The sequence below is a fragment of the Protopterus annectens genome, chromosome 9.part0 (genome assembly GCF_019279795.1).
Source record: "Protopterus annectens isolate FY-2018-M chromosome 9.part0, PAN1.0, whole genome shotgun sequence".
NCBI lineage: Eukaryota > Metazoa > Chordata > Ceratodontiformes > Protopteridae > Protopterus > Protopterus annectens.
The window spans coordinates 1,473,951,555-1,473,969,973 of NC_056743.1; the positions used below are offsets into that span (position 1 = coordinate 1,473,951,555).

At 37.8% G+C, this 18,419-nt stretch overlaps 1 protein-coding gene across 1 annotated transcript in view; it reads right to left on the reverse strand.

The window, feature by feature from the left end:
• The window catches only part of TMEM205 (transmembrane protein 205), a 395,701-nt gene that overhangs the window by 42,688 nt on the left and 334,594 nt on the right, over positions 1-18,419 (reverse strand). The window contains exon 3 of the mRNA XM_044084414.1: positions 18,236-18,399. Coding sequence (XP_043940349.1) covers positions 18,236-18,399 — 164 coding nt within the window. The remainder of the gene's footprint in view (positions 1-18,235; positions 18,400-18,419) is intronic.

Consider the following 18,419-nt stretch of genomic DNA (forward strand, 5'->3'; position numbering starts at 1 on the left):
TGTGCTGTAACCTGTGTTAGGCCTTCTACACCAAATCCTTCACTTCGCAGGTACTCTAACTTTAACTTAAATTTTTTAACTTCTAATTTACTAATCTTCTTTTCTACATTCCCTCCTTTTGATATTTTTTCCACACACTTATTTCCTCACAGTAAAGGATCAAATGTTCATACAGGTGGCTGCCTTTTGGTGGAGGATAAGGAGGCATGCTGATTATATGTCTAACAGCAGTAGGTTGAAATATGTTTTATTTATTTTTTCAGTTTTGTCTGTCTTTTGGACTACCAGATGTAGGGGTGAGGAGGATTATATATACACACACACATATATACACACGTAGCCGCGGTGGTACAGCGGCAGCGTTGTTACCTCACAGCAAGCGGTTCTCCCGTTCGATTCTCAGCGTGGCTTGGGAGTGCCTTCTGTGTGGAGTCTGCATGTCCTCCCCGCAGTTGGGTAGCATTCGAAAGACATGCATGCATAAATGGGTGTGCCTTCGTTGAAGGTTGGGCGTCGAGCTGGCACCTCAGCGTTTCGTAAAAATCTACTGCCAATCATTAGCAGACCGGAGTTCCGCTGTTGCGACCCCTTATCGGAAAAAAGCCGAAAAGACAAACAACAACATACACACACACACACACACACACACACACACACACACACACACTCGGAGCCCCTTGAAATAAGTAACTATTTCCATTATTCAAACACATCAATTACTACTAAAACAAAACACACACTGGAGCCAGAATAAATTTAGCGCTTTTGTCCCGTTTATTACAGAATTTCTTCAGAATTACAAAATCCACCATTACATTATTTCCTTTTATACCACAATTAATTCTACACCATTTCCTACTAGTATCAATCCTTAAAAGGATATAGCACTATAAAATTCACTCAACCAATTAATACTATCAATTCCTTACCACAATATCTACTGATAAAAAAACTATATATAAATATAAACTTATTATAATGTTCTTAATATAACTGCATTTATAGTACATACAAATACTACATTTTATAACAAAAAATTAACAATTTAAATGACTTTTTACAGAAACTTTATCATTAATACCTGGCGTCACATCAGCTCTTAAAAAGATTTGCCATTTCAATTCAATTTTTTCCAAAAAATGATTAAATGAACCTACAAACTTGTCTGTTTTCACCTTTTCTATTACAAAAAAGGTGAACTTCTTAAAATTTTCACACGTCACTGAATGTTTCACTGAATGTTTGGCTACCACATTTCTTAAATCTTTCTTCTTAACGGCCAATAAATGTTCCCTAACCCTGTGGCTTAACTTTCTAATGGTTTTTCCAATATAGAAATTTTCACAATTAGAACATACTGCTAAATAAACTGATCCTTCACTTTGGCAGTCATATCTATCCTTAGCCATTATAGTACATTTTATATATGTTTAAAATAATGACTTTGTACACCCATCATAAATTTACATTGTCTACAATTTGTACAGGGAAATGTCCCTAAACGTGTAACAACTCTATTATGGCTCATCTCTATGTCCATTTTCCAAAATTTCTTTTAAATTTATATTTTTTTTATTAATAAAATTTGGTTGCATCCCAATAATCTTGCTTAATTCTTCATTACCCAAGATAATTTTCCAATTCTCTTTTATAACTTTTCTAATTGCAGGCCCATCGATACTCATAGGTATTGGAAATGCATGCCTCAACTCATCATTCTTATTTACATCCTCACCAAGTTTATTTTGTTGAAATCCTGTTTTCAATATAGGCGAATATTTATCATTCCTATGTTGTATAATATATTGTAACACCTCTTCTAGAACATCACTAGAATATCCTCTATTAATAAATAATTGTTTGAGGACATCTAACTCTACCCTGAACTGATGGTCATCACTGACCATTCTACTCAATCTAATAGCTTGCCCTTTAAAAACATTAACGTTCATGTGCTTAGAAAGAAAACTATCATAATGTAAATAATTATTAGTAAAGGTCTTCTTTCTAAAAATATTACTTCTAAATGTTCTATTGGCAACATCCATTTCAACTTCCACATTCAAAAATTGAACCTTTGTACCTCTGCCACCTATAGTGAATTGTAGCCAAGCCACTGCCTGATTAATATTTTGGAAAAACTCACCAAGCTGTTCATTATTACCAGCCCATACAAAAAACAAATCATCTATATAATGTCTATAATATTTGATATATTTAAATAAATCCATCTTCTCCAAAAAAGTGACTTCCCACCAACATGACCAAGTTAGCAAAGACGGGAGCAACATGTGCTCCCATCGCTACCCCACTCAACTGTTGGTAAATTTCCTTTCCAAACATGAAAAAATATTATGTAATACCAATTCCATAAGCTGACAAAGTACAAAAATATCTTCTCTACATTCCACTTTATTTAAATATAGCCTCATGAACTCTATTCCTTCATTTTGATCTATAGCTGTATATAAGGAACAGACATCAAGTGTGCATAACAAGGTTTCATTTCCCTGAAACTCAAAATGTCGAAGTTCATCCAAAAACATCCATGAATCTCTAAGATACCACTTACTACTTTGCACTATAGGATTTAATATTTTATCCAAATATATAGAATTTTTTTAAGTTTTACTAAAAGAGGCAGATACTATGGGCTTAAATGGAGGATTCTCTACATCTTTATGTAATTTAGGGATGCCAAAGAGCATCCCTAACTGAGGTAGTGCGACATTCAAATATTCTAACAAACCAATGGAAATGTATTGCTGATATAACAAATCCAATAAAATAATGTCTAATTCTTGAAATTTCTTCCTAGCAAAATCTTTAGACACTTTAGAATATTTGTTGTCTGCTAGTAAGCTCCTTGTACTACTATTGTAGTCCTCACTATCCATGGTAACAAGCCCTTGTCCTTTGTCTGCCTTCATATATCTGATGTCACTATATGATGCTAACTGTTTTAAAGCCAAATCTTCCTCCCTAGTGAGAATTTTTCCAAACATTTGACTGATTTTCCGCTACTGTGTAGCGTATATATCTCATTTTCACATAAATTCAAAAAAATATTTAAAGTGTTGACTAATGGAGGGTTAACATTTCTATTCTTTAAGAAATCCACCTTCATGATTTTGCAAATCATGATACAGATATTTCAGATTTAACTTTCTTACAAATAGTTTATATTTCCATTATTACCTTCATTTTCAACCTAGTCACGGGATGCGGGTACTCTTCCTAAACATAATTTATGCATCCTTGCAAAAATTTGACATCTCAGTTTATTGTGAACTATTATTTTGTCAGTTATGAGCATTAAGCCTTGTAAACATTTTTTCCTTGAAATAAAAAAGAAGGAAAGAAAGAAGGCTAAATTTCATTCCTTATAATATTTTTTCAAGGCTGTCAAAGGATCAAAAGGATGGAAGAAAGCGTTAAAAACACCTCATAGCACCTACAACCCATGGCTTCTGGGGCCCTGGTAGTCCCCAAACCTTAAGCTTAAAACAGTTATTTCCTTCACAGTTACTACAGTATAGTCTTGGTCAGTTACACTGTGTTGAATGGATGCAGGGAGAAAGCAAAATTGAAGAGTAAGACTAAATTTCTTTCCTTAATCATGATATTTTAGGCCATTACTGTACAAAAAGGTTGTTTAAGAAGACTCACATGTATCCATGTATCTCAGGGCATCTAGAGCCCTCATGGCTTCTGATGCCCCAGCAGCCTCCCGACCCTGACAATGCAGTTATTTCATTGCCTCCTTCATTAAAGAAGTAAGATAAACTATGACAAAAAGGAAGAAAAAAAATAATTTGAATGGTGTGGGTAGGCTAGGATTGGGAAGGACTTGGGGGAGGTAGTGGACTGCAAGGAGGGCACTGTGGATCTCTTTCTCAAGGGTTCCACTTTACCTAAAGCTAGCCCTAAAAGCTGCACAGCCTAAACAGAGTACCCAAATTCAAGAGAGCATCTAAGCATATACAAAAACTGCTGACTTCCCCTGGTTAATTTAGATTTTAGCTAGGGATGTTTTAAAGGACTATGTATGACTATGCATTTACTAGGTACAGTCACATAGCCGGCAAGCTAATGTGCATTTTTTTCCAAAGTCTGTTAGCATATGTATAGTATCACATTAGGAGGCACTTCCATAACTGTTTCCAGACAGTTACTACTACTTGACTGACAGTTTAAGGTACAGATCCAATAATGCAGAAGCTGTAGACCTCCTTGCCATACCAGACTACTAATCTTAACTCCCAGTCTGATTGTAAGCAACAGTGCCTTCCTTGCTGGGTCTGCCAACAAATCCCACATGCCTGGGTTTATGTTATTCTTTTTGTATAAAAAATAGTCCATTGTTGGGGCCGTGTAAAAGGGGTGTGGGTGTTAGATTTACTACTTGCCATGGTATCACTAACATGGCGAAGAAGATTTGCCCAAGTTCATTGTTGTTCAGATCCGTTCATTCAGTCATTCTTTTATTTTCCAATTAACCACTTAATCATATTCAAGGATGGAGGGGTGGCAGAATTATCACTGTACTCTGTAAGCAAATGAAAATAAAATCATCCTGGAAGCAACTAGTGCATTTTTAGTGGAAGCTGCAAGTGCTCTGAGACTAGTGTTACTGTATGTCTATGATACATTTCTTCATTTAAGGTTTGCAGACCTGCATTGTTTCATGATGCTTGCTCTTACTTTGTTACAGTTTAAATTTTTTGTTTTACTTTAAAGTATTTTGTTTTTCGAGTTTTAAAAGCTTTTTGTCTAAGGCCAATTAGAAAAGATTTGTTTTTCAGTCATTGTCTACATTTCTTATTTAGGTTGAGCAGAACAGAAAAGGTTTAATCACTGGAAGCTGCAAGTGTTCTGAGGATCCTATTCTTATGTAACTGTACCAGATTTTTACAAATCTACTCTACCCATTGTTTATGTAAAATTGACTTTGAGACGACCTTCCACACTCATCTCGTCTGCTCATAATATTGGGGACTAAAAGATGAAACTCGGAAGACGTTCCCCTTAATGTGTTACAGCTTGAGTTATCCATAGTTTCATATCTTCTTATTCACTTAGTGCACACTGCAGCACAGATATACCTCCCAACCATACCAAATTACTTGGTTTTTACCGAGTTTTGAGGTCCAAATAATAGGGTGCCATGATTCCCAAGTGGCATCCCTTCATTTCCAACTTTTTCCCAGCATTTTTAATTTATTTTCCTGTTTTTGAGCTAACATCATCACGTGTGCGATGACTTCAGCTCCATTGGAGCTACCAGCCTGTCGAAATTGAGCTCAGTGTAAACATTTCCGGCTGGCTCACTTTGAATGGATGTACGTATTTCTGCAAGCGGAAACACGGTTTTATATGGATTCTGCGAGCATTGTTCTCTTTACAGTTTTATTCAAATAGATTTTGGGGAGTACTTCCTTTTTTATTTGCGAGAGAAGGGGGTTAGATTTGGCTGCACATGTGAGCGGGAAGTCCAGGGATTTCGGCTGATGAAGTAGGAACATTTTTATTTTTCTGGCTGATGAAGTAGGAACATTTTTAGTTTTCTGAGTGAAGAGAGGTGTGTGTGCGTGTGCGTGTAAATGCCCCACTTTAATACACCTGGTGGCTAGAGGTACTCCGGCTCCTGTACCTCAGGAACAAGGTAAAAAGAGCCTAAAGTCCCTAGCCACCACCACTTGTGAATGTAAGCCTCATATTTTTGATCTATTCCTCATAAAATCTGTGGTTTTCAGGATTTTTGTGGTAAATCACTAAAGGACTGAATTCACTAAATAATGGCAGGCATTTGAATTTCAGACTTCATATTCTTCAGAAAATAAATGGAAACACAAAACCTTTTATTCTAGCAATTTTCTAAGTTTATAAGATCAGTGTCTGAAATTTGTCCCTATTTGGGGGCTGTATTCCCCCATTATTGGCTTTGTCCAGGTTTTTTGTGCTAAGAGGTTGAAAGCTATGGTGAGAAGTGAGAACTGAATTCACCAAGTGATAGCCATTTAAGTTTCAGTCTTCCTATCTTTCAGGAAAGAAACTGCTGATTTGGCATAGTGGTATGTTGCTCTGACTGTAGTGTCCTGGGTTCAAGACTTGGCAGTGAAATGCTTTTATTCTAGCAACTTTCTAAAATGTTTGCCCCCCCCCAAAAAAAAAAAACTGAAATTGAAAATAAGTGTGAGAAGCTGTGCAAGATGCCTATGGCTTATACTACTGTCATTCTATTTTTATATATATATATATATATATATATATATATATATATATATATATATATATATATATTGTGTGGGTGTGGAAGTAGACTTTTCTTATGGACATGTTCTGAATTGGGCAGTTTTGTCATTATTGGTTCATGAATTTTGTTTCATTGTCTACTGGAAAAATGTTCAAACAATACATTTAAAATGTGCTCCAACAAGTGTGCTGTATTATACGAGGAATATAATTTAATAAAGTCAGGAAAGTGCATCAAAGAACACATATATGTTTATTGTTTTGTGTGTAAGGGGCCAATGATTTGAAAACAACCCAAAGGTAATCTTTATCCACCACTGGCCAGAAGCATTTTCTTTGGATGTAGTGTGGGTTTCAATGCTGTTTCAATGAATGCGAGTTTCAAGGGCAGAGAAGTTTTAATGACAAGTCTGTTTTCATTGTGAGACAGTATTGCTTTGTTTAGCAGCTTTGCTAAGCAGATGTCTATTAGTGTTTGTGCATTGTGCTACAAAATGTAAAAATAAAATCCAAATAATCATTGTAGAAGTAAAGCAGTATGCACACATTAGTGTTTATGGTAAATGGGGCAAATCAGACAGGTAATGGGACATTGGAATGGCTGCAGGAGGACTCTGGTGCCATATTTTGGTTATCTGTTCTTCAGTTTGTGTTTGAAAGTTGGTATCTCACAATTCCACTAGAGGGGGTGGGGTTATCTAATTAAGTATGCAAATTTGATGTTAATCAGCATACAGATTTGTACATATTGTTCATGGACCTTGTCCAGATTTTTGATAATTTCAGGTTGAGAGTATGAGCACAGAGAGTATTAACCCCTCTGTTGTTCATTTTACTTTTAAAATTTGTAACATCTGGTACAAAACTACTGATCACTTGAAAGCCTATGAAATAAAAATCAGCTTGGGATTAGTACTCATTTTCCCCCTAATGAGAGAAGGAATGCAAAGACATTATCTGTTAGACTTCCTCAAGACTAACAACCACGAGGAAGCTTAAGAATTGCTTTTTAGCTTGGGATTAGTGTGACTGTGTTGATCCTAGCTTGAGAAAGATTAGAGGGACATTGATTCCTAATGATCTCTGATTGGGCAGTGTGTATGGGTTTCCCATGAGTGGACTGGTTGCTGTTTTATGGGAACCTCTTCAGTTTTAATTCTGGACTTTTACAACTTGGCTTTCTACTGTGTCAGCCAGCCACATACTATCCAGTGCATCTACAAAAAGAAAATAATAAGTGTACTGACCCAGCAACATCTGGGAAGATATTACTTCTCAGGGAAAAGCTTGGAATTACTACTATTGGTTGCCTTCTGGTCTGAGAGAGATGGAGCAAAGGATCACTGATTTCTAGATGCATGCAGCTGTGGTGAGATTAGCACTACTAGCCAGAGAGCAGTCAATATGCAAATCATCACTATTAACCATGTTTGGAAAACCTAATAATGCCTTTTCACCAAGTACCGATACATTAGCTACCATATGACCTTCTTCACCTTAAATACTTCACCCACAAATCTTCACAGTCTACCTTAATAGTCTCCCACCAACCCCCTAGTATAGAGACAAGCCCTAGTCCTCCACCCTCTAGCAATATGACTCAACTGTCTGGTTTCACTCCATATGTGGCCAGTTTGATCACATCAGGTGTTCTAAGGTGGTGTATCAACTGCCCTATTCTTCCTGATTCTTCACTGCTTTGATCAGTTAAAAGTACAACCCCTGAGAGATGTCAGTTTTTAAGAAACATGAAGGCAAACCCCTCGCAATGTACCCCCACAGCACCATATCAATCAAAACACACTACTAACCCCACAAGTTATGCAAGTGCTATAAAGAAAACAATGTCAAAGCTTCCTAGAATGCTGAAAGATTCCAGCCTCCAGCACACGAGGCAACTCCTCCTTCTCTATTTGCTCATACTACAAATCCACACAGCTCACCCACAAGTCACCAGGAAAGCAAACCTAAGCTCAGGGTCCACTAAGTTTGCTTTTGCACAGGGAAATGCTTTAGTCACCAGTGAATCTACAGTTAGGCATACAGACTCCACAATGACCAAACCGGACAAGAACAGGAAGACTGTAAGCTGTTTGTCCAGTGCCAGGACCCATGATGTTAAAGGTGTCCTTAAACCAGACAAATATGACTACGATCTTGTGGTGGGCCATGTGGGAGTGAATGACATGAGATGCTGCACACAGTGGGACATGCAAAGAAACATGTGGGGAGTTGCAGTCACAGTAGCTAAACAAGTAGCAATTGCCTTTGGTGCAGAAGGTTATGGGTTTTACTCCCACACTAGGTAGTTGGGTTAATTTTTTAATACTGACACTGCCATACAGCATAAGGGGATACTGTACTATTCAGAGCACCATCCTCCGGAAGAGATGTTAAATCGACACCCCATCTGCCTGATTTGGTGATATCTTAGGTGGATGTTAAAGGATTCAGCAGTACCTATCAAAAAGAGTAGTGATAGTTCCTGGCCAAATTCCTCCTACTCAATATAAATACCACCTCAGATCTACCTGTAAAGAGGCCATTAGCTATGTGGGGCTAACCTGATGAGCCAAGTGTAAATAAAATTACTTTGTATGTGTTAGGAGGAGGAAAGACACTACTTTTGAGTAGTATCTTGCCGTCATAAAGAATGACGCTTGGATACAAAGACAAAACTGGCTTTAACAATTACCTAGGTAGACAGTGTCATTCTAAGGGGATCCAGTATGTGTCGGCCTAGAATAAGATGGTACATGACATTTCCTGTTTGACCAGGGTTGGCTTACATCTATCATACCAGGGCTTCTGTATACTGGCTAATGCTGTTTCTGCTTCCATAATGCCATTTTAGACAAAGTCTCTCTACTACAAATTCCTGGATAGCAAACGCAAACTCAAATGTTTAAATCCAAAGATGCTTGAACCTATGGCCCTCCTGCAACACAAGCACTTTCTTATCTGTGTAGTTACTGACACATGGTTTCAAGGCAGTGACAACACTCTCTCTATATCAGAGTTTAGCACCTATCAGCATTTAAGATCTTGGGTAACTGTGGGGGAGTAGCCATATTTGCCAGAACAACTATAAACTTGTATCAAATTACCATTGACCCTACCTTGGAGCTCCTAGAAATCCAAATCATCATTAACAAATCCAACTATTATTTCTCTGCTAGCTACATACCTCCATCAATGTCCTTCAAAGATAATGGAAATTACCTTAACACCATCAGGGGGTATCAAACCAAATGCCTTTTTGCTTGGAGAAATATCCTAGACTTTATTAATGCTAAGTAATGTACCAGAGCAAACTGCAAAACAACCCACTAGAGTTTCTAACATCCTTGATCTGGCTCTTACCAACCTTGCCCCCACCTGTACTCTACCCTGAATCTCCTCATTGACAGTTTTATCTGACCACAAGTCAATAATCTTCTCTTTCAGTCTGAGTGGTACCACTCTACCGCCAAACAAGGCCATCTTTATGGACTTCCCAAGGGCAAACTTACCTCAGCTTGCAGAAGACCTAAATAGAATTCCAAAAATCCCTTGACAAACAAATCTAATTGAGAGGGCTTCCATATTCACCTCCACCCTTTACCAACAACTAAATAGCTGCATAGGAAAGTCAGTACCTGACCACCTTAAACATACTTATTAATTCAGGAACAAACCTCTCTGATGGAACTCCAATATAAATAAAGTGTACAACAAAAGAAGGAGAATTATTTAATGTTGTATAAAATTTCCATCCCCTTACCTCACGACCACACTGAAGAGGCCTGCTAGGGAACAGAGTACAAGTTTAAAGTCACTACAGATACCAAAGGGAAACTATACATCTTTCTACAATTAAGAAACTACAAATCATTCTTCAGTTATGCCAGAAAATTAAGACATAATGTTCAGTACTGCATTGAGCTTATCTATTGTAATATCAAATGTTCCAATTCCAAGGATACAGCCAACACATCAGCAGACAAATTTACTGCTTATTTATCCCATCTACCGTAATGATCTCCCTAGTATTCCTGAAAATGGAATTCCCCCGAAACCACCTTAGAATGAATTTTAAGATCCTTGACAAAAAGTAAAAATAATACTTCTATGGGACCACACAACATACCAGGCTGCATTTTCATTAGTGCAAGGGATGCACTCTCTGAGCCTCTGCTTTAACTGCTCAACTTCAGCCAATTCACATAGTCTGTTATATGCCTGTAGAATAGCCACCATGATTCCCCTACATAAATAAGGGCTGCCTGCTCTACAAATTTAGACAATTACAGGCATATCAGCCTCACCAGCCTTATATGCAAAGCCATGGAACATCATATCACACAAAAACTCATTTCTGCAGACATGGGCATCTTAACTGCTTGAGATACAATTCAGTTTGGTTTTGTGAAAGGATGGGACATATCTCCTGGACGGGACATATCTCCTGAACCTAGTATGCAACTCTAAAGCAGGTTACAGAGGTTGTGGACAGTGAATACTCAGAACACACTGCTTACCTTGATCTGGCCAAGGCTTTTGACACTATTCTGCATGTACTGCTATAATGTTAAACAAACAATGTAAACCCCAGTGTTATCCTCTGGAATTAGCTATCTGACAGATTCCACACCAACAGATAAACAAGACATGCTGGGATAAAGCCTCCTAAATTAACTTACTCTCATATTATGGAATAAGTTACACAATACAAGTCACACAAAGTACTGCTCTGATTACCTTTAAGGTTAGTCTTAATGACAGGATGGGTAGACACAAATTTACAGCAGGACTGCCACGTATAAAACCCTGCACGATTTGGAAGATAAGTGCTTAAAAAGGTAGTCATGAAACTTTAAGTGCATCAACTTAAAAATGTATATAACTAGAGATCTTATGGTATTTGTGATTGTTTGCTTGGCATTGTTCCCATTTTCCTTTGTTAGATGTGCAACCTCCCTCCCACATACACACACAAATGCGCACATATGCAGCACTCAAACCTATGGGCAATTTGGAGGACTCTCAAATTCATCTACAGCATACTGGAAGAAAGTCAAACACCTGGTGAAAATTCACAGAAGTACAGGAAGGCATACAAACGTTTCATAGAAGGCATCCCAGCCAAAAGCTAAACCTGAAAATAAAGTGATGGGAAGGATGAACTCCAACATCTGAACCACTGTGATACATACCTCAGAACTGTACAGATTTTTGCAGAATGTCTATATATTTGCCACATATTTTTAGTCTGTTACTCATAAAATTTTCTTTTTTTGACAAATCAATGGGATGATCTAAGAATTAAAGTCACTACAAAATGACATGCATTTGAGTTTCAGACTTCATGTCCTTACAAATGCACGCTAACACAAATTCTGTTGTTCTAGCAACTTTTCTAAGTATATAAGAGCAATATTTAAAATGTGTCCCTATTTTCAGGCCTTTATCTCCCCATTATGGCAGGTCATGTCTAGATTTTTTGCGCCAAGAGTCTGAGAAGTATGCTGTAATATCCTTGCAGAGAGCCAATACTTACAAAATATTGCATTTTAAAATAATATTATCGCTTCTCCCTAAGCTGTAAGAAGTGCTTCAAAATCTTTGTGTAAGCATTCATCAATAGAACAAAAATGTGTGTGTGTGTGTGTGTGTGTGTGTGTGTGTGTGTGTGTGTGTGTGTGTGTGTGTGTGTGTGTATCTAAAGGTTTTCTTTGCATGGAAAGCCAGTTAACATATTCTTCCATCACTCTTTTGTGCCCTACATGTACTGAATGTTTCATATGTGAAACCCACCGTGGTATGGACCTTTGATGGCTCCCTCTTTTAAATGCTGAATTCACGTTTTGCCACTGAAGGCTAACAATGGTTCCCCACAACTGTTGGTGTGATCCTGAAATATTTATTTGAACAGGAAAATACATATTAATCAATAAAATTGTACTTGACTCCTGGTTTGTAAACTACAACTAGTCAACAACAGTGTTCACAAATAAACAAATAAATAAAATAAAATGTATTTCCTGCAGGGAGATGCCCCTCACATCCCTCATTACCCCAAGAATCTAAATTTACAAATTCTGACACAATTCAACCTTGGTTAATTGGAAAGCTTTATTACGACAGATTAGTGGTATTGGTGCTACAATGGCAAACATTGTCAGCAGAACAGGAATCAACTGATCAAACATGAATGACTCAAGTAGTCAACAAATGTTTTATTATCTAACAGTAATGGGCCCATTTAAAAGAATCAAACAGTTTAGCAAGAATTATTTTTCTTTTGTCCTTTCTGTTCCTAGTTTATGGTGTTTCTGCTTGGCATTCTTCTGTTCTCTAGACCTTTGGGGAATGTTGAGATTTATGTTTTTGTTAGCTGGCCTAGACTCCTCCACCTAGACTCATCATGAAGGCTACCCACCTACCTTCAGTTCTTCCAGTTTCTCTTTCAGCAAGAAGGTGCTCTGAGGTTTTAATCTTGTAAACCTAATGACTGCACTGAAGCTCTGACAAAATTCACAATCCTATAATGGATGGGCTACAAGCAGATAAATTATAATTTAGTGCAGGAAGACCTCGGCTGCGGTAGTGGATTATCAGTTAACGTTACATTTAATATAAACTTTCATAGGTGAAGACAGGTAAACAAACAGCCAGATAATTAAGTCATGTGAAGAATAAAAAAAACATGCATTTGTATGAGATAACAGATGGGAGATTTTGCAGTACTACAAAAAAATAAAATAGCGGTAGCGTTGTTGCCTCACAGCAAGAGGTTCTCCCATTTGATTCTCAGCTGGAGTGCAGGGAGTGCCTTCTGTGTGGAGTCTGCATGTCCTCCCTGCGGTTGGGTGGCGTTCGAAAGACATGCGTAAATGGGCGTGCCTTCGTTGAAGGTTGGATGTCGAGCTGGCACCTCGGCGTTTGTGAAAATCTACTGCCAATCATTAGCGGACCGGAGTTCCGCTGTGGCGACCCCTAAGCGGGAAAAGCCGAAAGACAAACAACAAAAAAAAAATAAAATATTGATTGAATAGTTGTCAAGATATGAACAGGTTTGTGAAAGTTCAGAGAAAATATAATTTGAGTTTGTCTACAACATAAAATATTACAGTATTTATGGAAAAGACTATGACTGCACTGACTATTGTCACTGTAAAGAATACATCTTACTATATTTATATTTCCTTATTTTATGTTTTTTTAATTTATTTTTCAGAAAATTCTCTATGCAAGATACGTGTAGGCTGCTAGAAGTGTAACATTCCAAACCACATAGGTGTTAATGAGTTAAATAGTGATTCAAGGTATTCCTCAGAGCAACTCAGTAACATTTACCAGTACCAACCGTGGCCAAATGCACCGTCAAAAGTTTTCTGTCACAGAACTGTCTACTTATTGCTCTACACGAAAGTAAACAAAGAGAACCTTCAATTGTCTCTCCATCTGAGGAGGTGGGTGCCTTGCTGAGGAAGATCATGCAGCCACTGGGAACAGAAACGTATTCGGACGAGCAACAGTTCCTCTTCTTTTTATGTTCCCCTATAATACATTATTCTTTATGAATTTAGTCAGTTTAATAGGGAAATTCTATATACAAGGAGGATGAAGGATGGTTCTTTCACTAACAAGTGGTACTATATAACTTAGTGCTAATGGAAAAAAATAGCAAGTCCTGAGTAATACCTCTATTAGTAAGTTCATTCCAAGGGTTTTCAGAAACTGTAAAGCCACTGACCTGACTCTTGACCTTAAAAAAGACATTCACATGTGATTTATTTAGAAACTGAAAAGCAGATCATGACACTACTTTTCTGGGACTCCACCTGACACCAGAGAGAAAACTGCAGCCATTACTTTACCATCAAATAAGAAATCTATGGGGGCAGCTGGTCTGGAAAGAAAGCATTGCCAAACAAATGTGAGGGATGCCGGGTCTATACTAAAAGACCGAAGAGGTGTTTCGGCAAACACCTCTTGGTCGACATGTAATGAGCAAATGCTCAAAACAGCGATTTCTTTCCCTGGGAAAGAAATCGCTTGGCCAACCCCATGTTTTTGTCCCTTTCCTCACTGTTGTGCGATCTCGGAGTTGGTATATTCAGTTAGGGGGGTTGTGGGGGGCACAGCCCCCAAGTTGGGGGGTGTGACGGGCGAAGTCCCCCCACGTTAAAGTGTGTGTGCGCTAGTGGTTTCTTCCCAGGGAAAGAAACCGCTGTTTTGAGTGTTCACACTTTAGTGTGTTCGCTCATTACGTGTTGACCAAGAGGTGTTCGCCGAAGCACCTCTTCGGTCTTTTAATATAGACCCAGAGATGTCAGCATATAATGCCAATTAACTAACTAATTTGAAATATTTACTTCTAAAAGGGTGTGTTAAAAGTTCCAGCAATATAATGCACAAAACAATCTCAACAATAAAAAGAAAATGCGTTTTAAACTGTCACATACATTTGTGTATATATATATATATATATATATATATATATATATATATATATATATATACACACACACACACATATACATATACTACCTCTTTCTATCTAGCTAGCTATTAATCCACATAGACAGATACATCCCATAAACATAAAAAACTGCAGGCTCAATGAAGTGCAACTCTATGGAACACTATGATTAAAACCAAATCCATTAAAATACTGGAGCAAGCAGTAGGATGGGTACTGCAAAAGGGGAGGCAAGTTAATTAGCACTCATTGGGTAGGTTTGATGATTCCAGTTACAGTACTTCTCTTTTGTTGCACTCTAGTTTGACAAACCACTGACTTGATGAAGACATGACTCCCAAAACACACACACACACACACACACACACACACACACACACACACACACACACACACACATGCACACAGCTTCTTAGCAGATTAAGGGGGTAGGGTTTTCTCAACAGCATAACACTGGGGCAAAAAAGGGTCCATACATCCTATCAAAACTCAATTCCAAACAGAACAAAGGATGGTCAAAGGAGTCTGAAACTGATCTCCAGGACTGGGGACTAGCACTAATTGGTTAGATGCTAAACCCCTGCACTACAGCCCCTCTAAAAATGGAGTGTCCAGTCTGCTAATGCTACATCCACTTCTAGGTTACTTTACAACAGCTCTAAAGTATGACAGCCTTAAAAAGATGGACTGTGATGCTGAATACAGTTACATGATGTGTTTGGGTCTACCTGTCCTTACTGTTTAACTTGAATAAGGCTGGTTATTTGTGAGCTACATCTCGGAGTTTCTTTATATTGGGTGCTTGTACATATCTGCCATTAAATTATTTAAAACCTGCTATTATTTTTTTTATTTTACTTACTTGAATTAGTTTTAATAACTGCTACAAACTGACTGTTTTTTAATCAAGGCCAAATTATACATTTTGCTTTATATCAGCACTGTCAACTAATCATAATCTTATCTCCAGTTTTCTGTAATGACCCTCCACAAGTCTAGGTTAAAGGCTCTGGGGCTATGGTGCTGTCTTATCCTGAGCAGATTCACCACGTCCTATAACTTAAAACAAAGATTCACATATATGTACAGGTTGAGCTTGTATTAGTTTTACAACCTCCGTCATCCGTACATATGAATATTGGTAGTAGACCTATCTTCATATAAAACCTATTTTTTTCTAGTACTATAACAACAATTTATGAATTAATCTATGTTTGCCACAGTTATAGGCAGATTACATCTTTTGTTATTATATATATCCTACTGGAAAAGGAGTCAGTCATATTTAACCTTGTTCAGTCCACTGTCATTGAACGCTGTAAGTTATCTTAGACCTAGCACATGCACAGCCCTAGTATGGCTCTTGGCACAATACTTATAATTAATACATTGCTAGAAATATTCATTCTTTCATGGAAAGGGTGTCACATTACCTGACATAACGGATACAAGACAGATGCATCCAGTCACTGGGACAGCTAGACAGTTCACAGCATGGTCCTGACTAGCTGCAATTATGATTACAACAGCATAACATTTAAGGGTCATAACTTGACTGGTTGCCATGCATAAGTTAATACTTGTTGCCCATTTTTAATACGGCAAATGACATCTACTTATCATATCACAGATAAGATGCACTAATGCATGTGCATAGCCAGTGACTCTAGGTATATAAAGTGTATCAATTAGTCACTGGCCACATAGGATAGGAATACAGCATGTAAGCTGCAACTTATTAGGTACTAATAGGAGCAGACATGCAGAACAGAGATGAAAGATGAGACATATCCTAATTTAATTTGGCCAAATACCCTATAGCATACATTTATGTTCTCATCTCAAGTGAACGGACAATGAACTATGTGTTGAATCTTATATAAATAATGCATGTCATGTAAACATTTTTTTTCAGTAAAGAGCTATCAATTTCTAAATAAGTTATAATTGCTTGATTACAGACAGTCTCAAGGTTATGGACATCTGACATGCGGACAATCCATAGATACGAACGGGCTGCCGCAATGTCAGAAATAACGTAAAAAAATAAAATTATTAAAGCTGCCAATATGTATGTGTGTGTGTGTGTGTGTGTGTGTGTGTGTGTGTGTGTGTGTGTGTGTGTGTGTGTGAAGTGAAGAGAGAGGAGGGAGAGAGAGTGATGTGTGAGGTAATGCAGGTATGAATGGGGAGGAGAGTGTGTAAGAGAGAGAGAGTGAGGCATCCCTGGTAGCAGTTAAGAGGTGGGGGGGGTTGCATAAGTGGAGGGGGTTAGTTATGGAATAGGTAAAGTAGGGTTAAGAGTGTGTGTGTGTGTGTGTGTGTGTGTGTGTGTGTGTGTGTGTGTGTGTGTGCGTGTGTGTGTGTGTGTGTGCACGCGTGTGAGAAAGAGAGAGATCGGGAGAGCGAGAGTGATGTGTGAGGGAATGCAGGTATGAATGAGGAAGAGTGTGTGTGTAAGAGAGAGAGTGAAGAGTGAGAGCAATCCCCTGGTAGCAGTTAAGAGGTGGGTGGTTGCATAAGGGGAGGGGGTTAGTTATGGAATAGGTAAAGTAAGGTTAAGAGTGTGTGTGTGTGTGTGTGTGTGTGTGTGTGTGTGTGTGTGTGTGTGTGTGTGTGTGTGTGTGTGTGTGTGTGTGTGTTACCTCTAAAGCTCTTAGAGCAAGAAATCTGGACAAAGTCATAAATAAAAGAAAGTGGGACAAATGCCCCAAAACAGGGACAATTTTAATAAATGTTGCTCTTACAAACTTAGAAAGTTAAATGAATAACAGGTTTTGCATTAGCATGAATTTTCTGAAGGGTATGAATTTTGAAACTCAAATAACTGTCATTATTTTCTAACTTCAGTCAATGATTTGCCACTACTTTTACTAAACCACAGTTTTATGAAAAATGAATCAAAAACATGAGGCAAAAATCTGGACATCCTGCGAAAATCTGTACAGTTGAGAGGTATATCTGTGTGTGTGAAAAAGTCCTCATAAACACTGCATTTAATAACAAGATGTCTTAAACCAGTTTTGTTGGTAGGCAGTAAGGAAGCATAGGAAGTAAGGAATCATAGCTACATGATACACTATTATACACTATTATATGTAAGATTTTTTTTTTGTTTGGAAGCGTTTCTAAAGTGTTTTATATGCAAAGAAAAATAAAATAAATACTTGACTGAGTTAAACATTTGACTGGCATTTAATAAGAATCATATGCACGTGTTTCAACTTGCATACAAACAACTTGAGGACAGACTGAAAAAACAGATCTCGTCCTTAACCCGAGGACTGCCTGTACTCTGAAGTCTCAGCTGAGATTGGCTACAGTTGGTGATTCTTTTTACATGTTTTTTAAGGAGGCTCAGCTAGCAACCTTGATTCTCAAGAAATACCATTTTTCCTGTGGTTTAAGGGTGGGAGACATCTTATCACCTAAGGTTGAAACAACACACGCACACACAACACATGAAAAGTGCAGCAATGCAAAGACTGGTGTGACAGACAAAAGATACAGTACCTGTATAGATTCTTGGGTATTTAGCAGCTCTCGTGGATGATACAAGGCATAAATGATCAGGTTAAGGAAAGCACAGCCCAGCACCGAAAAGAAGTAATATGGGAACAGCTTACTCTGCACTAGTCCAAATGTGTGTCGAGGGACTGTAGCTGCCAAAACAAAACCTGAAAACAAATGTTTATAT